General features: G+C 37.5%; 1 protein-coding gene across 2 annotated transcripts in view; it reads right to left on the bottom strand.

The window, feature by feature from the left end:
- The window catches only part of LOC149005768 (glutamate--cysteine ligase, chloroplastic-like), a 35,318-nt gene extending 8,229 nt beyond the window's left edge, over window positions 1–27,089 (bottom strand). Inside the window, exons 1-17 of one of the 2 annotated variants that reach the window (XM_089168487.1) lie at window positions 26,983–27,089; window positions 26,737–26,886; window positions 23,154–23,207; window positions 21,645–21,983; window positions 20,057–20,207; window positions 19,608–19,715; window positions 15,190–15,282; window positions 7,877–7,960; window positions 7,591–7,659; window positions 7,437–7,507; window positions 7,258–7,326; window positions 6,054–6,147; window positions 5,809–5,898; window positions 5,615–5,695; window positions 5,100–5,192; window positions 4,211–4,291; window positions 4,050–4,119 (exon numbers count right to left, since the gene is read on the bottom strand). In XM_089168487.1, the coding sequence (XP_089024613.1) occupies window positions 4,050–4,119; window positions 4,211–4,291; window positions 5,100–5,192; window positions 5,615–5,695; window positions 5,809–5,898; window positions 6,054–6,147; window positions 7,258–7,326; window positions 7,437–7,507; window positions 7,591–7,659; window positions 7,877–7,960; window positions 15,190–15,282; window positions 19,608–19,715; window positions 20,057–20,207; window positions 21,645–21,979 (1,489 nt within the window). In that variant the 5' untranslated portion in view covers window positions 21,980–21,983; window positions 23,154–23,207; window positions 26,737–26,886; window positions 26,983–27,089. The remainder of the gene's footprint in view (window positions 1–4,049; window positions 4,120–4,210; window positions 4,292–5,099; window positions 5,193–5,614; window positions 5,696–5,808; window positions 5,899–6,053; window positions 6,148–7,257; window positions 7,327–7,436; window positions 7,508–7,590; window positions 7,660–7,876; window positions 7,961–15,189; window positions 15,283–19,607; window positions 19,716–20,056; window positions 20,208–21,644; window positions 21,984–23,153; window positions 23,208–26,736; window positions 26,887–26,982) is intronic. The other variant, XM_089168486.1, reaches the window with a different exon arrangement.
- Between the last annotated feature and the right edge of the window lie 226 nt (window positions 27,090–27,315).

Genomic DNA, 27,315 nt, shown 5'->3' with positions numbered 1-27,315 from the left:
CCTCCTAAGGTCTTTGGATGTGTTGCATTTATTCATAACCATTATAGTCATGGCAAACAAGATCCTCAAGGGTTACGGTGTATATTCTTAGGTTATCCCCCTATGCAAAAGGGGTATAAACGTTACCATCCTAGCTCTCATAGATTTTTTTGTGTCTATGGATGTTTTTTAAGAACAGGTACCCTTTTTCTTCCCTTACTCTTCATAGGGAGAGTATTAATGAAGAAGCTTTGGTATTCCTTGAAATTCCTCCTAAAGTTCCCACTATTGAGTCTCCTTTAGCAGATTTCCCATTAGAAGATGGAATGACTAGACATGAATAGCTAGTGGATGATGTGCAGGGGGAATCTAGATCTCCTCTGAAGAACTACCAAAGGTAGCTAAAAATTCCCCCCTCTGCCACAGCAATTGAAAGCATTGGGATCCTAGTCCTCATACAATCGCTCCTAGTGGTGAGTCTATCTCTGATATTGATTTGCCTATTGCATTAAGAAAACAGCCACGTACTTGCACCAAGCACTCTATTTCTAATCATGTGCCATATTAGTCCCTATTCCCAGAATTTCAAAGGTTTGTTTCCTCTTTATCTTTCACCTCTATTCCTAACTCATGGCAGGAGGTAGTGTCTCACTCAGACTGGAAGAAAGCTATGGATAAGGAAATGCAAACACTGGAAAGGGGGGGGGAGACATGAGATTTGGTATCTTTTCCTGTAGGAAAGAAGACTGTTGGGTGTAAATGGGTGTTTGTAATAAAACGAAAGCAGAAGGAACCATTGAGAAGTATAAGGCAAGATTGGTAGCCAAGGGCTTTACTCAAACTTATGGCATTGACTACCAAGTGACGTTTGCCCTTGTTGCTTAGATGAATACTGTTTGGGCTATTCTCTCATGTGCTGTAAATCAAGGATGGAGTCTTCAATAATTAAATGTGAAGAATGCGTTCCTACATGGAGAGCTTCAGGAAGAAGTTTATATGGATGTGCCCCCTGGCTATTCTAGTCCAAAGACCCATGGGAAAGTGTGCACATTATGAAGAGCCTCATATGGTCTAATGCAATCCCCTAGGGCTTGGTTTGGAAGAATTCACAAGGCAATGGTCTCTTATGGCTACAAGAAAAGTAATGTAGGCCAATACGCTATTTATCAAGCATAATGGATCTTATACTACAATACTCCTTGTATATGTGGATGATATTGTCAGTACAAGAAGCAATGAGGAGAAAATTACAATCTTGAAGACCTTCTTGGGGACAAAGTTTGAGATAAAAGACACGGGCAAGCTCAAGTACTTTCTTAGGTTGGAGTTGGCCTACTTTGCTAATGGTGTCTCTCTCTCCCTAAGAAAAAGTACACCTTGGACCTATTAGAAGAAATTGGAATGCTAGCGTGTAGACTTTTAGACCCCCCCCAGTGGAACCTAATCAACACTTAAAAGCTAAGGAAGGAGAACCAATTGACAAAACCAGATACCAAAAACTAGTTGGGAAGTTGATTTATTTGTCACACACTAGGCCATATATCACTTTTGGAGTCAGCCTTGTTAGTCAGTATATGCATGATCCTTACTCTTCACATCTTGATGCAGTATATTGCATCTTGAGGTATTTGAAGGCATCTCTAGGAAAAAGTATGCTAATTTCTTCTCAAGGACATCTAAGAGTTGAAGCATACACAGATGCAAATTGGGCAGGATGTCTGGAAGATGGTACATTTGCCTCTGGCTATTGCTCATGTAGGGGGGTAACTTGGCGTCATGGAGGAGCAAAAAAACAGGCTGTAGTGGCTTAGTTAAGTGCTGAAGCAGAGTTTAAAGCTTTAGCTTAAGGCATTTGTGAAGTGTTATGGTTGAAGGGCCCTCTTCGAGAACTTGCAGCAAATCTAGAAGATCCTATAAGGCTATATTCTGACAGAAAATCAGCCATCAGCATAGCCCATAATCCAGTTTAGCATGACAGGACCAAATATGTGGACATTGATGGGCATTTTATTAAAGAAAAGATTGAGTATGGGCTGGTCCAGATTTCTTTTGTCACATCTAACAATCAATGTGCTAATGTGTTCACAAAAAGTTTGAGTGTCAAGTTATTTAGTAGTATTGTCAACAAGTTGGCTATGATAGATATCTATGCACCAACTTGAGGGGGAGTGTTGTAACTCAAGAGTTAAGTAAGAGGGGTAGTTTGGTTTGTTAGAGTGATTTTATTATTCATGTTTTTTAGTCCCATATCGGGTGTCATTGTATGTATTCTTACCGTCTTACGTTCTACTGTTATAAATAAAGACTTGCTATGTCACACTGGCATAAATCAGGATTCAATTCTTTCAACAGCTCCCCTTAAACTTTCAAAATCATATCCATTTGAGCACCAAAGCATCAACCTGAATCTTTAAAATAAAAATGTAAAAAACATCTATTCTAGATCTCGACAAGATATCGAGAATCTCACCTTGTTGAGGAGGCAAGTTCAGAAAAATTTGAAAACCATGTTTTGAATATACTAAAGGCAGGAAAAAAAAGAAAAACAAACCTTGAGAAGAATAAACATAGCTTGAAATGTAACCATACTTTGGACCCAATTATACGTGCTCCTTTCTAATCAGAATAATTACAAATACCCCCTTCTGATAGGGTCTGCAATACTAAAAACCCAGTTCATTAACCTTTGCACGTTAGATTTCGAAAAGAATTTCAACAATGGCCATGACCATTTTAGTACTTTTCTTAATTAGTGCTGTATAAAATACCACTTATAACCTTGTCTTCTTCCTTTCTTCCTCATCATCTGTCCCCCTTTGAAGAAAGCAGATCCTAACATCTCAACTTCAAAACAACATCGCCTGAGATCCTCCTGCTTCCATGAACACTTGTCGTTAAACAACAAGGCTCTGAAGACAAAAAATTCCAAATATGAAAAGCAGAAGTGGGATTCTCTCTCTGAAACTACTGCAGGAGAATGAATTTCTCAAGGATTCTGATAGCCCTAGCAAAGAACCTGAAGTAGGAAGAAGAGATGGTGACACTGCTTGTGATAGTTCTTCTGACAGGGGCAATGCTTTTGCTGATGATTTTCTCCAACGGATCGAGGATAAAGGTTATTTGATTTCAAATTAAATTCTCTTAACATGATGAGAACAACAAGCTTCTATGATTGATTTAATAAGGGCATAAGAAGAAGTGGAAAGGATAGAGAAACTAGATGAGGAAGTATGGCTATTGCTACTGCAAACAGGTTGTCAAGACGGTGCCACAGAAGCACTAGCTTAAGAGAGCACCTTGTAGGAATTTCTCACGACTCTTCCTCTCTGGTTCTAGATTCTAAAAAAGTTTTCTTCTTGACTTTGACAACTTCTGTTCACACAGGACAATGGACCCATGCGTTTTCAGGAAACGGCAAGGTAAAGAAATTGGAACAGAAAATGATAGAGATCAAGATCCCGAAGTTTCTCGCCACAAAGCAAGAATTTTCCTTAAGTTCACAAGGGGATCAGAATTCAATCATCTGAGCACACTTCCAAAATAGAATCTGCCAATCTAGAATGGCATCGGTAAAATCTTATTTGAGAGAAAGATAAGATCCTACTTGCAGCAGCAAGCCCAAAAATAAAAAAAGTGTAATTCCATCAACAGAATTTTGCTACATCTAATGTATCATAGATCTTCCCCTTGCTTAATCCTCTGTAGATTTCTCTCAGACTCCCAAAGTAGTGTGAGTAAAAGAAGAGGCAGAAGATGAAGATTCTTCAGGTCAAGAAGTTGCACAGCAGTGATAACAGTAGGAGAAGATGGAGAGGATGAAGTTGGAAATGAATCCCATTGTTTTTTTAAGTAATAATATGTCCGACTTAGTTGTTTATTAAAAGGAAGTAAACAAGGAGTAGAAGGAGAAAAGGGTATTGCTACTGCAATTTTAACTCATAAAAGACAAACTTGTCTTTCACTCCTTACATATGACAGTCCTATTTCAAGAGGCATGCTTAATTGGGTCCAAACTAGTGAAGTGCACATAAAAATGCCAAGAATTAATTGATGAGGTCGAAGTGTAATACCTGTCCTCACCACCTCAGCCACTTCATTCAAGAACCCTGTTTCCTTATAGCCTCTTCTTTCCAAGCCATCCTGTGGCACAGCCACGCAATGAATGTATATTATGAGGTACTCAATCTAGATAGTGGAACTTCTGATATCTCACAAAGTATTTGGAATCTACCTTTGCCAACTTCACAACTTCTTCTGCAACATGTCTTAGCAGACCATCTCGAAATGGTGTCTTTAGACCCGTCTTTGGTACCTACCAACACTCAGCTAAGTGCAATTAGATTCTTTGTACTAGTCAAACTCAAAAGCAGTAAAGGAATGATAAGATGTGTATGTATATAAAGTCAACCAGTTCTCTAGGACCATCATCAAATAATTCATTACCAACCATAGAAGCAAAATTTGAGCAAAATTAACAGTTTATATATATGTGTGTGTGTGTGTGTCTTGCAACTTCAGAGATTAGCACCATTGCAAGGCCTTTTGGCCCTAGTTTCTATTTTATGGTTTAGGGCAGTTTCATTGCTTTTAATTACGGAATTCTGCCATAATTAGTAGGACAGAATAGACTTTTATTTACATTCAAACCTTAATAAATAAGGCCTGCAATTAGGAGAGAAATTACTCCCAATTGCACGCTGCTTCTTCTGCTTGTGCAACCTCTTTTTTGTCTTTTCTTCTTTTTCTTCTACTCATTCTCTTCTACATTCCTCTGCTGGTTATTTATCTGTCCATCCAACCATTTTTCTATCTATCAATTTATATATATATATATATATATAACACACAAATCAATACCGAAAGGTTCCATGAAGAGAAAACCTAGAAAAGGGGGAAAGGGAAAGTGTTTAACCCATATATCCCCTAAAAGAAATCGAAACTTTCATATATTTAGTTTTTCATCATAGTGCATACTTCTTCTAAGCATGTGAGAATTTATGTGGGGAAGATAAAGAAAATTACAGAAGGAAAAAAGATAACCACAGCAGTGCACCATAAAATTTGCACAAGGAGATACAGGCATTAAATTCACATTCTTGGCTGACTTGGCACTACAGTACCTTATCTCTCAGCATCTGCCTTTCTTCTGCAGTCCAATCAGCAGTCATATCAAGAACAGTTTGTAGCGATACCTCATCATATAATATTCCCACCTACATGTGATACAGCATCAGAATAAACTAAAATTGCCTGGCCAACAAGCCAGTGAATAATCATGTATAAAATTGAATGCAATATATGCTACAACCAGTAGGCTACACATTCATACCAACAGACTCTTTATTGTTCATGCAAACAGAAGCACCACAAATAAATTGATATGAATATCACACCAATGTCATATCATAAAATAACAAAAGGTTAAAGAGTTGAGGTGCATGATCTGTGGACTCTCCAATTGGAATCTTCAAGTCAAATTTAGGCATCCAACTTTGACAGACACAAGCCAAAGATAAAAATCGATTAATCCTAACCCTCTAAACTACCATTAAGGATTTCCAGTCAGGATCTATATCTCAACCAGTAAACTAAATTAGCAATAAGTCCTCAGTTAAAAATCGAGGAGGCAAAATACCCAAAATGCTGGCAATGCACATAACCTCCTCCAAGGACCCCCATCAGCACCCCTCATCTCCATGTATCTCTTCAGCCTGACCTGAATTAAAGAGCACCATATATACCTTTGTTTAGGCATTTTTATTTGATAACAAACCCATTTTGAATTAGATTTATAACGAACAAGCGAAAGGGCTGCTTCTCCAACCTAACCTCAGGAAAAATTGTTGTCAGGTGATTTTCCCAATCATTAAGTGTTGGCAACTCGCCTGGAGCAGCAGGAAGTTTACCTGCCATGAAGTCCTGCATACATATTTATCATAGTTATATCTGAAACAACCCACTAGCACTTGACACGAGTCACAGTGGGGAAAGAAAATCCTTCTGACCAATATCAGAGTACGTTTACAGAAATAAATGTAGCAGCAATAAAAATGAGATCAGGGATAGATTGAAACCCGGAAGGACATTCCAGAACAGTCAATGTACTTCTTATTCCGATAAATAAAATACATGGGGACATCAAGAGCATAGTCTACATACTGCTCAAACCTGAAAAAGAAGAAATGAGAATGTTAAGGGAAAAGAAAAAAGCTTCCTGAATACGGAAAGGTGGACAATCAAGACAACCCTCAAGCAACATTGGGTAAAAGAAGACAAATACTTGATGTACTACTATACTTCATCAGATCATATCAGAAGCGACTCAAAAGGTGTTAAATGCATACATTTCAAGAAAATGTTAACAAATATGATGAGGCAATGGGTAGAGAGTTCTTGCTTCAGACGTCCCACCCCAAAGCAACCTGCTTTAAGGTCCTTTGTTGTAGGATGCCAATCCCTCCTCTCAGCAGTAATTTTTCTTACCCTTTTCTCTTATCTCTTTTCCTCCCCAGACCTACACTGTCACCAGAAGCTCATAGGGAAATGGATGTCAGCAGCAGGACACAATTAATGTGGCCCTAGATTAAAAAGGATTAACTAGGGGACAACTAACCAGGAACTTGTACAAACCAGCCAATTCAAGTAAGAAAAAGAATGGGTGTGGGGCCACCTTAAGGATGAAGGTTAGGGATAATCGTGAGGGTTATGTCAAGTTAGTGTGGAGGAGAAAATATGCTGAAAGTCAGAACTAAATCAGGTTGTCAATTCTGGAGTTATGGAGGATTTCTAGTAGAAATGGAACTAAAGGTAAAAGGGTAATGCCAAGTAAATCAGGACTTCTGGTCAAATTGTATCCAGATTCAAATGGTTTTCTTAGGAGGGTATGGGGATGATATTGTTTCAAAGAGGATGAAGTTCCAATGATTGGAATGGGCTAGGCAGAATCTTCTCAAAAGAGAGAAAAAGGGGGGGGGATCCTTTTTCTGAGTTCTAGAGGACTATGAGAGTGTAATTTTCAAATTAATCTAACTGTAGCTGCACTCTTTCAATGTTTTTCAGCAGCTTTGAATGGGCAATAACTTGAACTTGAACTTGTCAGAGAATATGATCTTTAAATATAGGTTGAATCCACAGCCAAACACAAAACAAAGACAGGTTCTGGACTTTAAACACCAAGGAACCAGAAGCATTGCCTTCACTTCCCACAGTCAGGGCACTTTGAGAACAAACACTATAAGAAAAATGTACTTACCCGAACTAAAAGAAAAATGTACTTACCCGAACGAATCATCAAACACAAAAGGGAGCATGCCAGAGCGATTGTTATCTGTGTCAGTCCAAATATGGCTGTCATAATAAATCATAAAAAGTTAATACATCTCCTGAGTAGATATGCTCCACCATATTGGTAGGGCCATATCAAAACATGTGCAGAAGTTCAAGATAACTGAAGACACCTTCGCATGCTAAGATAACCATTTGGCTTTCCTTCAGTGAAAGGTGAATTTGCAAAAAGCGCAGTTGCAATCTGTTTTCATATGTAGTTCAGAAACTAGAGAACAAGCAGCAACAGAAGCATGTAGAAGTAAAAGAATAGAAAGAGTTTCTCACTGGCTGCAGAGCAAGACCAACACGAAATTTCCTGATCATGTCTAGTTCAGAACTGAAGTCCAAATTTACCTACCAAAGGCACCAATAGGAATCCAAATTTTTTCTATCAGTTAAACCATCCAATTCTAAAATATTTTGAACACCCCCCCCCCCCAAAAAAATAGTATTAATAAATAAATAAATTGAAAAATCATAAATGGAAATGAATTTTTTGTATAGCATCTGAAAAAAAGCATTTATTAACTTAGCAAGCAAGAATTCACCAGAAACTTAATGCTAATCTCACCTGAACAGTACATGTTCTAAACATCATATCAAGCCCCAAAGAGCCAACTTTTGGCATGTATTTCCTCATAATCGCATATCTTGCCTGTGCCACATCAGTAATGCATCTAATCAACCATGCAGCAGAAATAGTGTAAATGAAATCAAAGGCTTAAAACTTCATAGAGTCACAAAATATATATGGATAAGTTTTGCTAGACAGGATAAAAACCAGAATCTTAGAGGAGATACTTTTTTATGACAAACAGAAATATTACAATTAAAAATGAATAGAATGCAGATTAAAGAAGGTAAATGCACTCAAAGAATAATACAGCCGCAAGAGAGAGAGATAGAGAGTTAAGTAAAAAAGCGAGGAGGGAAGGGGGAGAAAAACCATAGCAAAGAAAACCAGCAGACCCAATGCTAGACCTATCAACCCCTATAAAACCTTTTCCACAGAAGCCCAATTTCTTTGGAATTCCCTATAATCTCCAAGAATTTTTTTCCCAAATATCTTGTAATCTTTTATATCAAATGTTCCATGTACTAGAAAACTTTACTGTATTCTGTACAATTCCACCCTTGCAACAAAGCCAAAATGAAAACATCATCATCTTTCTATCAATTGAACTGTCTAATATTCATAAGGTATTTCATGTGTCAACATTGAAAAAGTATGTTTCGGACCCCAGGCACATAATTCAGCTGGAAGTATCAAAAATTCAGGAAGACCTCTCTTATGAAGAAAAGCCTATTGAAATTTTGGACCGAAAAGAAAAGAAAAGAGACTGAGGAACCGGCTGGTACCTCCTGTGAAGGTATTGTGGGGTAATCTTGTGGGAGAAGAAGCTTCATGGTAACTAGAATCTGATATGTAGTCCCGTCATCCGCACTTATTTAATTAAGAGGTAAAGCAACTTTTGAGGACGAAATTTAGTTTAAGGAGGAAAGGATGTAATGCCCCACGTTGTATATGAATCTAATGATACTGTACATTCGGAACTGTTAGGGACCGAGAGGAGAGGTGAGGGACGCAAAGTGGAGTGTACAAGATTTTTAAGGTAGTGTTTGGTTTACTAGAATAGATCGTTTTCTACCTATGGAAGTTACTCTTATGAGCCTGTACTCGGTAGTGGGCCTAAGAATGGTTGGATTTTGAGTTTGGTTTAAGTAAGCATGTGGTTCATGGTTTAGTTTAATGTTTCTTTTTGGTTTGGTTCATAACCTCAACTAAGAATAAGTGAAATGAATGGGTTCTTTAATCTTCATAGCTAACCTGCAAAAAAAAACAAAAGGAGCAAAATCGATGGAGAAACAAGAAGAGGAGAGTCTAGATGTAGCTGTTTGAAGCTGAAACAAAGGGGCTAAAGATTGCATGCAAAGGAATCGTTTAGAAGGCAGCATTTGATGTTGAGTTGCTTCAAGAGAAACCCAATCAACCAAGTTTAGGTGCTGCTGAATCATTAAAGTTTTGGGCTGAATAAAGGTAAAAAAAATGGAATCTTTTAGTTAATAAAGTAAGAAACTGTAATGTGAAGTTGTAATGGAGTGTTAGTTTTGTCTATTGGAAGAAGAAGAGATTGTTAGGGGCTTTGAGAGATCTTCCCACTCCCCGGCTACCCTTCTTAAAGTTGATCTCCACAAAGCTTTTGACTCCATTCGATGCGACTTCATTATTGATGTTCTTTTTTCCAAGGGCTTCCCTCCCACTTTCGTCCGCTGGATCGAAGCTTGCATTTCCACCCCTGGATTCTCTGTCTTGGCCAATGGATCCCCGGCCGGATTCTTTCCCTCTCGTGTTGGCATCCACCAAGGTTGCCCCCTTTCTCCCTTCCTCTTCTCTCTCGCTTTAGAGGTCCTCTCCCACATCCTCCAAACCAATACCGACCATCTCCTCATTTCCCCCATCCCCAAGTGTAGGTCCCTAAACCTCACTCATCTTGCCTTTGCAGATGATCTCATGATTTTCTCTAAAGTGGACCACCTTTCTATCTCCTCCATCCTCTCAGCCCTTTCGCTCTTCGATTCCCTTTCTGGCCTTAGGGTCAATCTCGGCAAATCCACCATTTTCCTTTCCGGTATCTCTGATCAGCTTCGTGCCTCTCTCCTCCAGCTCTCAGGCTTCTCGCCTGGTTCCTTCCCTGTGGTCTATCTTGGTCTCCCTCTCATCCCGGGTAGGCTCACTCACCACCACTGTCTTCCTATGCTTAACAACATTCGTAAGAAATTGCAACTTTGGAAAGGAAAACTCTTATCCTTTGCTGGCCGAGTGACCCTCATTTGTTCTGTACTCCAATCCACCTATCTCTACTAGTGCGGTATATTCTCCTTCCCCAAAGCCACCATCCATGCAATGGAATCCTTATTCTGTGCCTTCCTTTGGAAAGGGAAGGAAGTCTCCAGATTCATTCGACCTGTTAGTTGGGCTTCCATCTGTCGCCCTACCTCCAAAGGGGGCCTTGGCATCCGTCGGATTTCTGACGTAAATTTGGCTTGTCTCCTCAAACTTATTTGGAAAATTGCCTCAAAGCATGATTCTATTTGGGTTAGGTGGGTCTATTCTTACCTTCTTCGGTCGGATTCCATCTGGACTATTCCTTTGCCCTCAAATCCTTCTTGGGTTTGGAGGAAAATTCTTCTCCTCCACCCCAAGCTATCTCTACCATCTCTATCTCCATCTTTAATGGATCTTCCACTTCCTTTTGGCTTGACCCGTGGCATCCGATGGGCATTCTCTACAATTACTTTGGTCCCCACACCGTCAATGACTCCCGCATCCCTAAATCCATCCCTTTGTCAGCTTTCATCTCTAATGTTTCGTGGACCCCCTCCCCCCTTCCCTTGCTCTCACAGGTTTGGAGTTCCCTTCCCCCTATCTCCAACTCCCCCCGTGACCTTACCATTTGGCTTCCGTCTCCCTCCAAATCCTTTTCCATCTCTTCGGCTTGGAATCTCCTTAGGCCCCATAACCCCAAATCTCCCTGACCCCCCTTGGTTTGGTTCAAAGGCTTCATCCCCCGCCACTCCCTTACCCTTTGGAGAGCCCTCAACCTAGCTCTTCCCACCCAAGCATTCCTCTCTGACCGCCACATCCTTGTTAACCCAAACTGCATCCTCTGCTGGTCCACTGTGGAAAACCTTGAGCACCTCTTCTTTTGCTGCCCTTTCTCCAAATCTATTTGGGGAAAAGCCCTCTCCTTCATATGGCCCCGTTCGAGACGTTCCTTCGGATTTGGTCGAGATTGGTCTTGGATTTTGAGAAATTTTTCAGGCTCTTTCATTTGCGATCGGATTGGTAAGCTAGTGTTTTGTGCCCTAGTCCACTACATTTGGTGGGAGTGCAATATACGGAGATGGACTTCCAAATCTCGCTCGTTTGACCAGATTTGGAATGCCATCTACTTTGATGTTTCTTCTAGATTGGTAGCTATCCCCCACCCCCCGATCTATGATACCCCAAGGAACAGGCTCATTGTTGTCTGCTAGGGTCTTAGTTCTTCTCTCCGGTCTTCTTCTTAAAGACCTTGTATTCATTTTTGCTTTAATATAATTATTTATTCATCCAAAAAAAAATAGTTGATTTTGGGATTTTTGATAAAAATCAGGTTTTCTTTAGGTTGGGATTTTGATGTGGTAAATGAAAGTTTCCTCTTGATTTTGGGGTTTTTTAGAACCAACTTGGAGTCTAAATTTCTTGAGGAACCAATTCAGATTTGCATTAAATTCTTGGAAGTATTGTTAGAAAAATAAATAAATAAATAAACCTTCACGCAAGTAAAGCATGTGGGACAGAATAGGAACTCTTAAATCTTGAGTTAGACTTTCATATTTTACCCATTTGGAGCCCTATTTTCTAATTGTATCTTTAATAAAAATATCTTCTATGCTTAGGAGATTAAACCCAGATTTTTGGAAGAAAGAGGAGAACAAGAGAGGATTGGTTGAAGGATTGGGTGCAGCTTCGCTTTGCTGAATTCTATTTTTTTCCAGGTAAGTAGCATAGTTGCAAGAAATTGGTAAGAGGAAATGTGCGATTAATTAAGTAAGTCTCACTGATAGAGAATGACTTGAAAACATGTTAGGTGCTCGTATTTTTATGTTTTCTTTCATTTGGTGGATGACAATTTATATGGGATTACAGTTCTAAGTTTATGCATGTTGGTTTATGCAACTCTTTTCTCAAACAATCATGTCTGAATGCATTTAGACTATGTCACGTGTGTTTATGTTCAATTAAAGCAAGTATTGCCTTCACATGAAGGGAATTGACATGTGTTTATGTTTAATTCAAACAAGTATTGCTAAATTTTATTTATTTATTTATTTTTTTTTAGTGAATCACCTTCATATGAATGGAATGAGTTAACAATGGTAAAAGTTATAAATAAAGGAAATGAGGAATATGAAAAATGTTTTGATGAGCAAGACTTCCATGAGCCTCATACTTGGTACCCAAATGGGAGGGTTGGAAGTAAGACAGTAAAATGAGAAGAAAAAAAATTGTAAAACTTGTGAAGGTTGCTCATGAGGGCACTAGGTTTGTGCCTGAAGGAGCTGTAACTGAGACCCCTTGAGGGCAATGCAAAATGATACTAAGAATCTAAGATTGTAACCCTTTGATGGCAAAGACTGAAAATGACCCCTATAGAGTGAACCAAAGCATTTAAAAAGAAAGAAAGAAAAAGCAAAGCAAAAAAAAAAAAAAAAAAGAGGTTGTTGATTAGCATTTAGCATCAGAGTACTAGAATAAATACTTTACTCGTATATAAAAGAAGAGGGGGGGGGGGGAGTTATGGAGATGTTATATGCATGCTTTCTTTCAACAATACTTCTTGGATTACTTGTCTGTGTTACGTGCTGGCTTGTGAAAACTTACCCCTGAATCTTTCTAGTTTCTACAGATGTTCCCGCTCAGATAAAAGGGAAGGGAGTGAAGATACGGAGTTGAGAATGAAGTTTGGGAGAGAGTTATGTGTTCTTTTGTATCTTGGCTGGTATGTATTTTGATCTATAAATAAAAATTATCATGTAAATATGTTTTGTTTAGACAAAGATAGGTGTGTGTACAGATATATATATATCTACCTTTTTTCAGTTAAACACAGAATAGCCTGGTGAGATGGCGGGTTGGAAATGTCAAGCAAAAATGTTGAGATGCCATACTAGGAAATTTAAAGGCGATAAATGTTATTTATGTTTCTGCTTATTCTTTTAACTTTGACAGGTTAGAAAGCATTGAGGATTCCCAGTCACGTGCTTCCCTAGGTTGGGTGTTGTGAGCCCCACCTGACCATTGAAAATTGGGAGCGTGGCAGATTATGGTATTGGATGATGCAAAAACAGTTGGAAGTTGTCAAAATACACATGGAGATAACAGCTCTAGAGCAAAAAACGAGATAATAAGTAATATACAACATGTATAACACATAAACACTAAAATGGAAAACAATGTAAAACAAAAAAATAGGATTAAGAAGCATGATTTAAATACAAACATCAAATCTTTTCAAGACCTACCCTTTTCCTATGAAATATCCTTTTACTATGGAATCTCCTTCAATCTTTAATGTCATAACCTAAATCATAGTCTAATGGTTACATGGGCCTTTAATAGCAATATCAACATGTGTTGATTGGTATAAACCATATCAGTATGTATCGAGATGAATTGGTCTGTATCAAGTTGTATTGGTATGTAACAAGCAGTATCTGTTGGCAAGTATAGATACTTGTAGAATTTTTAATGTATGTATAGTAAGTATCGGCACATATATACATATACAAGTATCAACTATATTATATCATATCAGCTGACATTTTAAACAATGAAAATAGGACCTTATCAGGGGAATTGATAATATCACAGAAAACCCAAATTCCGTGGTTGTCAAATACCCATCCCTAAGGTGAGCAAGGTGACTAGGCAAGGCCTTGATTCTGGAACAAAATTCCCATGAAACATGCAAAATTTCGGTGAAATTTCCCATTTTGAAAAGGTTGATACGAAACCTGTGGATACCGAAACGAAATCATAGGTTTCCATTGTAACCTGTGAAATTTTGTCGAAACTGCTCAAAACTTAAGAAACATGCAAAACCTAGGTCAACCAGTTTGACCAGGCAGTTTTTTTTTTTTTTTCACTTAAAGTCATGAATTTCAATTTCAAATGAAACCCTGGCGGAACCCCAACTTTCTGTCCCTTTGTTTCCTCTCTGATTTCAAGCTTTGTGAGCTCATTCTAGGTGATTTTAAGACATTTCCTTCCCTCCTCTGGTGATTTCCACTGTTCTTGGTGATCATTTCAAGGTTTTTCAAAATATAATTGAAATCTCCCCAAATATTTTATTTTTTCTTTGTTTCATGCTCAAATGATGTTGGATTCCTTTGAATTTAATATATGTTGTCTCTAGTAGCTATATCTAATAAATTATGTTGTTAGATTTAATTTTTAAAGTGTGCTAGTATTTTTTTATTTTTCTAATTTTAAAAATTACCAGCAAAATTATATTTTTCAAAAAATAACTTACATATACATGATGTATTGGCTTTGTTTTGATGTATGTGAGACACCTTTATTCAATTTACGTTTTGATGGTGTCCAAATTAATTTTATGTGTTTTAATTTGATTTTCTGTATTTAATAATTTCTCGTAATTAATATTTTAATTAAAAAATATATTAATTAGTAAAAATTTCCCAAAGTTTGGGAATACCTTAGATTATAAGTAATGTTTGTTTAGGTTAAAAATTAGTTACTTTGTATTTGAAGTTTTGAACTTAAAAGTTATATATTGAACGTTATGTTTATAGCGTAATTTTCGGGAACTTCTCTATATATACTAGACTTTGAATAACATATTTATATTGATATTTTTAGCAAAATGCATGTGCCAATATGTTTTTTATGCTCTAATTAGCTCATATGCAAAGTCCCACCCCAAATACCCTCCTAAAACTACTAAACTTATTGGAAAAGTCCCCAGTTTTCACAAAGTTTCACAGGTTTCGACATAAAATTCCCATTTTCACAAGGTCAAAACCTGAGTTTCCCTCGAATTTTGTTCCTTAACAACATCTAGAATTCACCACAGAATCTTTTACAAACCCCATAAGAATGATGACAGAATTATTCAACAGGTTTTATTGAGACAATTAATTGACAATTAACTTAACCACATTCATAGTTCAAAATATCTTACACATGAACCTAATCCTGAATACATATGATGATCAAAGCATCTCATTTTCTCAGAGAATTGTATATGCCATGATGTTGCATATAAGTGCATCTATGAGCCACATCCAGCAATTGGAATAAAGAATAACAAATACCTTTGGCATGATTGGTATGTCCTTGACCCCCCATTTGGGCTGAAAACCAATTCCTAAAAAGCCAAATTTCATCTCCTCAGCGACAGCTTTGACCTGTATAACAGTAAATGTGGAGACAGTGGATGAAAGTTCAATAGTATCTTTTCCTTTTATGGAAGCAGAAATTTCTATGAGCTTTTAGCAATTACAAGTCCATTATCATTGCAATAGAAACATATTTCTCTTGATAAGAAAAGAAGGTAGATACATAACAAGAACACCAAATGTCCAAATCCAACCAAGCAAACAGCAGCATAGTAAGACTCTAAGACCATCAGGAATATTTCTTTTTAGGAAACTTAACCTTTAAGATTATAATTTGATATAGGTTGTATATTTTGTTACTTTATTCACAACCACTCTGTATTTAACAGAAGAAAGTGCTTATTGAATCCTATTTTTATAGCCCAAGTAACATTTGAGAATTTTGTTTAGTGTCTAATAAGCAAACAACTCAGTCTTTGCTGGAGTAGGGTTTAACAAATCTGGAGCACAGAACATGGAGACAACAGTAGATTTCCACATAAATTCATGCTGTATATATACATATATATCATAGGATCTTAACCAAACTACGTAGGTAGGACCCGTGGTTGGTAGCTATTCTCACATTTGGAAAATTCTTACCTTGGATGGAAGATAATGAACAAGTGACAATTCCAAGGGATAACCCAACTACAATACTGCTACAGAAAGAAGGTTCAATGCTATATAACTTAAGATTATATGAGAAACGAGATTCAGCAGTATTTTAGGTAAATTAAAGCATCTCACTCAATGATAGAAGGCACACATTTAGGAATCAGTATTGAGTATCACAATGGAGAGGGTGATTACAAGAGGCCTATTGTATTGGAGAGATGCAAGATACACTAGTTATATGCATGGAAATGGTCAAAAGTGAATGGATGTGCTTATGATACATTAATTTACAGTTGTGAAGCACAAAAACCTTATTATGCAATGTGTAAGTAAATGTCAGGTTGATGCAAGGTTTTGAGTTGTTATAAAGAATCTATGGATGCATAAATAAAACATAAATTAAAAATGGGTAAGATAAGAGAACCAATTTAGTCCAGAACTGTTTTGATCTACAATTTGAGGATTATAAATCACGAAAAAAACTTTAAGATTATGCCAATTTCTTTATGTTAAATGATTTGCTCCAGCTCATATTGAGAAGAAAAACACCTCATAGAATTTGGTGGACTAGAAGTTACATTAGAAGAATATCTAGCAACTCAAGGAATATAAATAATTCCACTCCATCGAAAGGAATTTTTCTTCTTTCTAATTTCTCAACCTAAGTTTTAGAGTCATCAATGGAAAATAAATATTAATCCCACTCAACCCCCCCCCCTTCCCCCCAACAAAAACCCAAAAAATATAAATAAATAAATTCATATATATATAGGCATCCCTAAATAAAAAAATAAAAAATAAAAATATCCCAAAAAAGCAGAGTCCTAATATAGTCATCCCTAAATAAAAAAAATAAAAAAAAAAAAATCTCTTCATGACAAAACAGATAAATAAGTTACACAAGACAAAGAAAGGAAATGCTCTGCATATATCAATCATGGAAGAGAATCATATGTGCACAATCCAATCATTGTCTTCCTGGCAAATTAACTTCTTAACTGCATGTCTGGAAAGATATTAACATTTAATTACAAATAAAGAGCTTCAGTCAGGCTTGGCATAAAAAGGGTAGAGGTTAGATCCTAGATAAAAGCCATTGCTTACTTTCAAAGAATTCCCCTAAATCATTGTCAGTCCATTGATACATGACACCAAGGAAAGGAAGTTGTGTTACATTGAGTACTCTTAAATCAGGGAAGAGTCCCTGTAAACATGCTAGAACGGGAAAGCAAGTTGGAGAGATTTTCCCCATTTGCCTCAATTGTATTAGGAGTATAATGTAGAGAGTCAAGATAAATGAGCAGAACTTCATCCCCTTTGTTATATATATTTTAATTCACCAACACAGGGTTGAGTCTCAGTGGATCAAATAAGAATTTCCTACTTCTTCCATTTTTCATCTCTTTGAGACATTGAACTCTTAATACGACCAAAAAGCTTCGTTCAATGTAATCTGGAGACTTGGAGTAAGCCATGATCTTATAGGAACAATGTTACAGTACATTAGAACACCAACTTTTTTCCTTCTTCGTCACCCCCCATCCTTTTTGTCAAGTGCCTTATTGTTAGAACTCCAAGCAATCAGATTTCTAAGTAAATTTAAAACTTTAAATTTAAATCAGATCTGTTCCCAAGTGATGCAAAACCAAGATTTGGGAACCCTGTTGGGTTTTGCCATGGACCTCTCCAAGCACTAGATAACTGAGATACAGGGAAAATGGCAATTTTGTAATACTTAAGTTGCAGTAGGGAAGTGGTAATCTTGTAACAAAACAGAATCTTATAGCTGCAGCCAGACATCTTATAACTTAGTAGGAAAGGATGTAATGGAGAATAGAATTATTAAAGGCAACAAACTTGGAAGCTTTATACAGTACGGGGAAAAAAAAATTTAAAGTACGGAAAATCTAGGATAAAGAAAGATGGGAGGGCAGTTTTGAAACGATAAATAAGGGTTCAAAACAACGACAAGTATTTCTTCTTCAACCTGAAGAGGATCAACAGCGAAGAAGACTGGTTCAAAAAGAATTCTTCTTCCTGTACATTCAACCAATTTGGAATTTTAACTGGAGATTGGTTACTCACAAACCCAAGGACTCCACATTAGAATCTCCTGTGTCAACAGAATAAGAGCTATTAAAAAGAACCTGAAACTGAGATAAGGTTGGAAGCAAGGATCGGAATCTCAGTTTCAAGGCCGGTTTTCACCAGAACCGGAGATATGGCGGTTTTGACCGAAATTTCTGTCAAAACTTGGAACTTTCCCTTCAAGTCTCGACAGCAAGTTTCAGCCCTTTTTTTAAGGTTTTTTCAACTGATTTCTTGCCTACTACTTATTTAAAGCATAATGAACACAATGGAATTGATATTTTGCTAGAAAAAGCAATGAAAAATTATCATTCAAGTATGCTAACACATGAGAGGTTCTGAGATATACAAACTTTGTAAAATTGGGCAACACATAATCATAAATCATAGTCCTAGACCACACATATATTAATCTCATAGCCATACAAGACCACTTAAGCCATCAACAAAGTGGGAGAAAAAAAAGGGAAGTTTGGAACAAACCTTGTGAAAATCGTCCAAAATCCCCAAAGGAGGAGCAAATGGTATGATGGAAGGCAAAGGAGTGACCGAAATCGGGTGAAAAATGTTTTGATCGCACAAAAAATCAGCAAAAAAGGGGTTGGGGGGTTGAAGCAGCCTTGGTGAAAGCTGTGAAACCAAGCAAAACCAGTCGAAACCTATGGAATCTTGCAGGTTTTGATTCACCACAGATTTCATCACAGTTTTCTAAAACAACCCGAGATTTTGACCGAAATATTGCAACTTGCGGTCGAGATTTGTACCACGGTTGGAAGTTCTGGTTAGAAACTTCTGGCTGGGATCAAATATTAACCTGAAATTGTAACTTCTGGCTGGAATCAAATAAAGATAAAGGGCAAACCCGGTGCTGAAGGCTTCTGCTTAACTTGAAACCATCAACGACGGTAATTTCTATCACAGGTATAAGAAAGGAGCACACCCAGGGCGCAAGGCTCAAGTAATTGCATGGTCTGAGGAAGGTCATAATGCACACAACTTCATCCTACTTCAAGGAAATGTTTTTTCCTGGCTCAAAACTCATAACCACTAGGTCTGAATGGATTGAACTTACATTGAGCTAAGGTCTGCCTTCTGCTTCTATTGCAGGTCCCATAAGTCTTGAGCTAATCCAAAGACAAAACAGTAGGGATTGATGAAAAATAAGGATAACTGAAACATAGGGAACAATAAAGAAAGAAATATAAGCTAAGAAGAAGAAAGGGTGTGAAGAAAGGTCAAGGCTGCTGGAAATTAAAGGTGGGGAATTGCACAAGCACACCATGCAGTGACTCAAAATTCAACTATTGGAGTTGTTCTCCAAGATAAAATAATTCCTAAATATCATACTAGAGCAAAAATCCAATACGGGTCCAGTTGGCCAGTTCTTGGTCGGAGATCTAAAACAGGTCTGACCCAGTCCAAGGAACTGCTCCTGCATCATCAAATCTCTAGAGAAAACTTAATGCATGTTCTATAAAGCCTCTAAAAAATTTAGTCAATAAAAAAGCAGAATCCATTTACAAAAAATTTTACAACTAAACAAAGAAGACCCAAGTGTTAGATGTCCCAGTCCCAGAAGAGTCAAAATCAAAATGAAGAACCCAACATGATAATATGGAAAATAGATACTTCAGAAAAACTCGTCTCACCTGATATAGGTGTGAATTAACCTCAGCACAGGTTTGATGTAGTGTTTCAACAGGTGCACCACTTAGCTCAAACTGACCACCAGGCTCCAATGATATATTTTGTTTCCCCTGCCAATTTTTATGTTAAATCTGCCCAATGAGATATATAAACAAGAGTATACCACCAATGCATCCACCAAGGAAAAGATCTGACCAACCTTGATATAGCTTAGATGCTTCTAAAATATAATGTCCCCAAAAATTGTTAATCTCATGACACAAATTGTAGCCACTCAAAACATAGTAGTCAAGGCAAAGTGAGGCGATAGAGGGCAACAAAAACCAAGGCAACACCAGGACACCTTGAACCAGAGGAGGGCCAGGATGCTTAAGTGATGCCTTGAAACTATGATTCAAAATCAAATATCTATTTTTAAAACTTCATAGCATTAGCCTAAAAGCATTTTCACCTGTTTCAGTCCAATAATGTGGTTCCCTTCCATTACTTTATCCCAATCAAATCTCTCAGCAAGGCCATTGAGTAAGTGTGCTATTTGTTCATAATTCAGAGGACGTAAAGTGTCAATCTCAAAACCGAACTTTTCATGTTCAGTACCAATCCTGCAAGGACAAATTAAGAAAGCCAGACAAATCAGGAGCTGGTATAGGTGCCAAAGGAAAATCAAACCTATATCAAATAGACAATGTCAAATGATTATGGATGTAATGAACCCAAGATCTCTGACCAGTAACCAAATAGAGGAAAAGAAGAGGAGAGACTGCCTTGGTCAACAAACAATTAACCACTCTTCTCCTCCTTTCTCATCTGCGTATGTGTGTATTAACTAAGATAGAGATAATAGACATGCAAACTAATTAGGAAAAAGAGATACTACAAATCTAATCCACCAGGATATCAAAGTTAAACAAAAGGAAACAATTATTCTGCCATGATAGCAACATGGTCCAATCTTCAACAAATGCGATAATAACGCAAAGACTAAAACTACTGTTAGATATTATACTATTGGAAAAAATTTTGTAACCAAAATAGCAAGAAGACCAATTGTACATGGTCAAGATCTCTCCATGATGTCTTGACCATGTGCAATAGAATTGTCAACAAATTCAATGAATTTTTATGAAGGGTACTTAATGTCTGAAAACAGCCTCTCTGCAAAAGCAGGCAAGGCTGAGCACATTATGACACCCCACTCCAAAATACCCCACAATAGCAAGAGCTTTGTGCATCTGTAAAACCTTCACTTGGAAACTAAATGCCTTTGCCGTACATAGATCAACATTTGTCTTGCTCAAATGTACAGAAGACTTTTTGGCTTACTAGGATATATTGAGCTAAAAAGGACAATTCAACAACCAAATTCAGTTATTAGATACCTCATGTTGGTACAGATATCAAAGATACACTTCTAGTCTCTATATAAGCTGATTTCCAATTGAAAATGCCATGCTAGACATCTGATACCCACATCAGACAGAGAGACGTACTTTCCCTGAACCTGTTGCATAGCATTTGATGAAATACATCAAAATGGGCTTGAGTTTTGCCTGCTGAAGCCGCCACACTCGGTGCAACCTTGTTAGGATGTTACTGTTCTTAGGAGCAGTAGTCTTGTATATATTTGGAAATGATGAGAATAAGAGACAATGTTGATGACTAAAACACACAAAAAAAAGCACGCCCACACAGAGTATAACAGAAATATGACCAGTAAACGAACACTTATACTGAACATAGAAGAGTGGAAAAACAAAATAGATGTTCCATATCCAAGCAAACTCATGATTGAGTTCATAATCAACTTACATAAGCTGCTAGATTGAAAGGCATGCACAAATGGCTACACTAATCACTATGAGAAAAGGAAAATTTCTAGAAATGTTTCAACCAAGATTTAGATAACTAAGTGTGCCTGATGCAGAAAAATCCTTAACATCACACTACCAAGAGTTAATATCATACAAATGTGCTGATGCTCCATCCATTTACATTGAACAGGACTGAATACCATAAGTATGAAGGCATGTAACACAAACCTCCACTTTTCCTTTGGCTTGCACCCAGAAGCAAGATATCCTACAAGATCCTCTTTAGTCAGTGGTTCTGTAGCAATAACTGCATCATCGGTAGGAGGGCTTGCAGCAACCATCAATCTATGCCCTCGTTTGCATTCTCCACCATCCAAATCCAAAAAACCAGGTGTTCTGTTGGAACTCTTGCGAATGAAAGAGTAATTCACCAAACATTCCTTCATTCTGGATGTTTTACTCCTTGGGAAATTAATTTCTTCTGCATTGTATTCAGATTTAAATGTTGCTATCTTGGAGGAGATGGGGTATGATGGACCAGTCCGAGAAATGAGGGCCATCATCTGTCTGTATAAAAACACAGATTATTTAACATGAGTTAAAAGCAAACAGAAACAAAATTTGGTTAACATGATCAAACACAGTTTCAGTAATTTATTTTCAAGATGCATCCCCCTCACTGCCCCAACACACCCCCATAGTCGGAGAACTCTCAAGATCTCACCAAGACCTCGCGAGATATCTCTGTTTTTCCATTTAGCACAATGAGATGATGTGCTTATAAGTTATAACATATAGGGTCCTAAGTCTCAACACTCGAGTTGTAACTCTAATGATTGGTTATCATTTGAATTTTGAAATTTGAAATTTGAAAAAGAACATGTGTAATGCATTAGACTACTTCGTTTTTGAACTTCATTAATGTATTAGCATATGATGTGTACATTAGGCCATCTTAAGGCTTTCACTTCAGCATTGTGATTTCTCACTTGGGGTCTGAAGTGGAACTCACATTTACACAACCATAAATCTAAGGCCACCAGTTGTTCAGAAAGAATGAAATAGGCAGAATAGCAATTTTCAGCCCCAAAAGACCCCTAATACCCCCAACTCTCTTTTTCTGAGTTGTTGATATGGGCATCAAGATCAAGATCTTGAACCATGCCACCCTAACACGCGCGCCAAAAAAAGAAAAAACCCACCATACCAAAGAAAGAAAAAAGACAAAATGCAATAAAACCAAAAAGATGTTCAGAATGGTAAACTTAACATCATTTCAAAACTCAGTAAATTGGTAGTTTGGTACCCACCATCATTGGAAAACAAATTCACAAGCCTATGGCTGTAAGGAAACACAGAAACACTGCAGAAGAAAGTGCCAAGTGCATCTGAGATGCTACAATCATGAAAATTTTCCAGCCATAACAACTAACATGCATACTTCACCAGGCTATGTGATTGTAAGGAACCTTTTGGTAAATTTGAGAAATGCATTTATTATTAATAACAGAAGAATTTATTTCCTTTGGATAAACTGATGGATCATTCTGAGAAGAGAATGGGATTGATTAGCTGCCACCAAGGAAGCTTATACTACGCTGAATCCGCTTGCATTAGAATATCATCAAGAAAATTTCTGTCCAACAGGTTCTAGACCAAACCTATTACAGAAGTAGTTTAAGAAGAGTCTTTGAAAATGAATGCCCCCAAATCTTTGAACACAAATGCAGAAACTACCTTTCTATTCAATCAGGAAGAACCAAGCTGTTTTGCAGGAAATTGACTTCTTTCCTGCCAGATGTGCAATGACCAAGATCATCTGTTAGACAAACAAATAGAGAACTATATGTCTAAATCATCATAAATTACTCCTTAGCCTTTCCAATGTCCTAGATAACTCATGGTCCTCCTCAACATTCATCAGATTCTGAGAAAGGAACTGTCATTGTTACGTGACATCTACATGTAATGCATTTTTAATCTCCTTTTGACTCATCTAATTTGCTCAATTCATCATAAGCATACCATCTTTCTCTTTTCATTGAATTAAAAATAACCACATTGTTACTTTCATCATCAGATGCATTTCTTAGAATTGTAAATGGCAAATTTCAAGAACTATGGAAAAAAATAAAACAAAATCACTCTTAATTAGAAGCAGACTGATAGGAACCTAAAATTAAAATAATACAGGTACTGCTGAACTTTGAGTTTTGGTTGAACTAATAAAGACTTGATTGGAAATTATTGAGAATGCTGGAAATTGGAAGTCATAGAACTCACAACTGTAGGTGCAAATCCTCCCTCTCTAACAGAAAACCTGGCGGCCCAACTCTTCACTCAATACTCAAGAAACCGTCCTTTCTATCTCCCATTCCACAACCCCTGCAATAGAATCCTCTTGTGTAACCATTTTCCCACTTCCCATCTCACCCCAACCATTTCTCACATACGTCCCATACGTCAGGCCTTTCATTTCCATGGAGCCCATCCGTCAGGTGTACACCCATTTAATTAAAGGTCTAACACAGCGAACTTCTTTTTTATCATGGTACTGTGTACCTCCTTTATCTTTCAATTGTCTTACACTAAAATTTTTCCTATACCACATTAGCACTATACATTCCCATTAACACTACCTGATGTTTTGGACAACAGTCAAAGCTGGCAATGTTAGACTTAGTTTTGCTGGCTGAGTTGGTTTGATGGTGCTCCAGACTCAACATTTCAAATGCACAAAAGGTCAATTTTCTCAGTCACAAATATAGCCTAACAATTTGAAAAGAAATTTTCACAAAACACAGAAACAAGTTGACACCTTAGGTTTGATGGAAAGGTTCCCACGACTAGTAACATATCCCAAGGACAAAATCCTAGTGCTGGGAAATGAATACTGACTATTTAAAGTGGGATAAGAGAATACATCTTCCTTTAGAAACAAAATTAGTACCTTCCTTCACTGATCATGTTGATAGTAGTATCCTAGAGAATGATTCCTCAATCACCAGGTATGGAAACCACAGATACAACAGAGTACACCTGTAGTCTTTGTTGGTGCACTTTCATCTTTTTGCCGGCATCTCTAACTTCAGCCACACCACTCTTCGTACATAGCTTTGTGCTGTGGTGTCTTAGCAGATGTTGCTAATAGCTGATCAATCAAATTTGAGCTATCTCCATTTAGAAATTCATAAATATACTGATCACATCTCCTCACTCTGTCCTCATCCCTTACAATACCTTTCATCCTCTCCTTTTTGTACTCTACTCTTCATCTCTCCATCTCTCTCAATTTAGCTATTTCATAAACAGTTTTCTCCCACACCTTTTTGTTTAGATTAAAATATAACTGCTCATACTTCCTTGGACTAGCCACCCACACCATCTTCTTAGCCTTGTTTTTTGACCTCATTATGCCTGCTTTTTATCCTTTTGTTCCTTTAGTCCATCATCATGATCTCTCTTTCTTCGAATTGAAACCTGATTGGATCTCCTCACTCCCAGCACCAAGTCTCCTAAAAAGCTTGATAGCTACTCTTTGCCTCCCCTAGAACTTCTTTGGAGAAGTCATCATCTCCTTCCACATCAAATTGGTGTCTCCCTTTAAGACTCACTTTTTCTTGTTTCTACATCTTCAATAAATGAGCCTAGACCATCTTAACTAAGGGAAGGTAGGTTTCCTCTTCCTATGCTTCTGTGTACTAAGACAGATATTCAAGACCAATACTAAAACAACAACCATAACCTTATCCCACCTCACTGGGGTTGGCAAAATGTAAATTTAAAGGTCAAGTAAAAGAGACAAGAGAAGTAACAGTAGTAAATTTAAGCATAGCTGAAGATAATTACGAGATGAAGTCAAGGTAGCATTCCAAAAGCATCTCTTGATATGGGATCAGCCGCACAAGTCCTAGTCTTCAAGATAGCTCTATCAACACTCATATGGGCGTCTAGTCCTAGCACATTCATATCCTTTCTCACTATTTCTTCAATCGTCAATTTGGTCTACCCCTACCTCTGTTAGCTCCATTCAGTCATATTCGATCCTTTTCTAAGACCACCAATCTGGGTAGTTAAACTCTCCCCAAGAATAAACTTATAAACCTTACACAACATTTTATCTACCCCTCCAGCTAAGTTGAACCCCACTTTGTAGGTGACTAGGTATTTCGTTCTTTTTCCAAAAAAAATGTTCACAACAGATAGATCAAGCTACCACAAAGTCTAGGATTGAGATCCCCAATGTATTCCCCTCAACTCCAAATTTCCATGGACAACTTCATAGCCTCTACAATTTCACATGGTCATTTAGTTCACCTCACCACCAATGATAATCATTTCATCCAGGCCAAGAGCCTGCACAAACTCATCCAAGTGGTCCCAGAATTTGAATTTCTACCTTCATCCAACCCTACCTGGGGTACATAGGCACAAACAATATTGACAGCCTCTTTCTCCAATATTAACTTGGTGGATATAATCCTGTCTCACAATCTTTTTACCTCCACTAAATTTTATCTTTTGATCTTTATCTCCTATAATCCCCACTTCATTTCTATAATTTTGTTCACCAGACTACCAAAGTTTGAAATTGTTCAACACCTTAGCTTTGTTACCTTTCTATTGGGTTTATTGGATAAAATCTATGCTAATCCTCCGTCTCCCAACAACATATATCACCTCTAGGCTCTTTCCTCTTAAGGATCAAATTCCAAGATTTGGTCCTATGTTTTTTAGCTGGCATAATTCCTCTCACTTGCCCCAGCCTAGTTATCACCACACCCATGTGTCGATGTGGTGTGCTGCATACAGGGGACTTCCTAGCTAGGTAAGGACCATAAAGCATCAGGACATGAAAACGAGAAATCAAAAATCAAAATATCCTGCGAAACAGTGATTGGCTGACTAACTGATATGCCAACTGCCAACCTGACGAACCACTATTTTGAAACAAACACAGATAATACAAAAGAAACATAAAGGGGTAGAAAGGAGAGGACCCTAGTAAAGTATTAAAAGATATCCTCACTAAATTGAATAGGGTAAAATGTATAAGCCAGCAAAGCAAAGCACTAGGATGGTAAAAGTAGAGCTTAAACTAACCCAAAAAGATGACTGGATAAACAAATAGTTCGCACCTAGTGAGAGAATATCCAAGTACCCACTACAGTATCACAAAGATGCAAACCAACCCAAATGAATAGACTGCACTTAATAAGAAGGACAAATATCAAAATCACAAGCAAACTTCTGATTAACCAGTAATAGGCAACGGCACTCTACAAACAGTTAGTATAAATGGTTGGGGATGTTAAAGTACCTGAACTATTCTCGTCGATTGAAGGTAAAATTTGGGCTATGCAAACCCACTGAATCAATCCAACACAACACCCTCAAATATCTCAGTATAAAACGCGAACTGCAGAAGCTTGGAAACAGAACCAAAAACCGTGCCGCTTGAGCGCAGAACCTGATAATGGCCAATCAAACAAATAAGTAAAACGTACTCGTGTGCAGTATCAGTTAACATCAATCTGAGCATTAACAAGAACGAGATCTTCCACACCTGAGAGCAAAGAGGGCAAAGAGATTACGGTTGTCTCGCCGGTGGTTTCTCCACGTAGAGTCGACCGTTGGCAAATTCTCACGAGCACCAAAGTTTGCTCGTCAATGATTTCCATATATACGAAAAAAAGGAGGACAACAAGAGGGGAAGCAAACACTGAAACAAAAAGTAATTCAATTATTATATTTAAATTATAGTAATCAGATATAAAATTGATGAAATTATATTATTTATCCTTCTCCAAAGCTAGTGGGACCCACCTCATATTCCACTACGCCCACCTTAGCTGACCTGTCATACAAATTTTTTTTTTCAAGTGATTGTCCTTTTCAT

This window comes from Hakea prostrata, chromosome 9 (genome assembly GCF_041222555.1).
Source record: "Hakea prostrata isolate BN-2017 chromosome 9, UWA_Hpros_2, whole genome shotgun sequence".
NCBI lineage: Eukaryota > Viridiplantae > Streptophyta > Magnoliopsida > Proteales > Proteaceae > Hakea > Hakea prostrata.
Note: the sequence above shows the minus strand (reverse complement) of the source record. Positions and strands in the feature narration are given on the sequence as shown.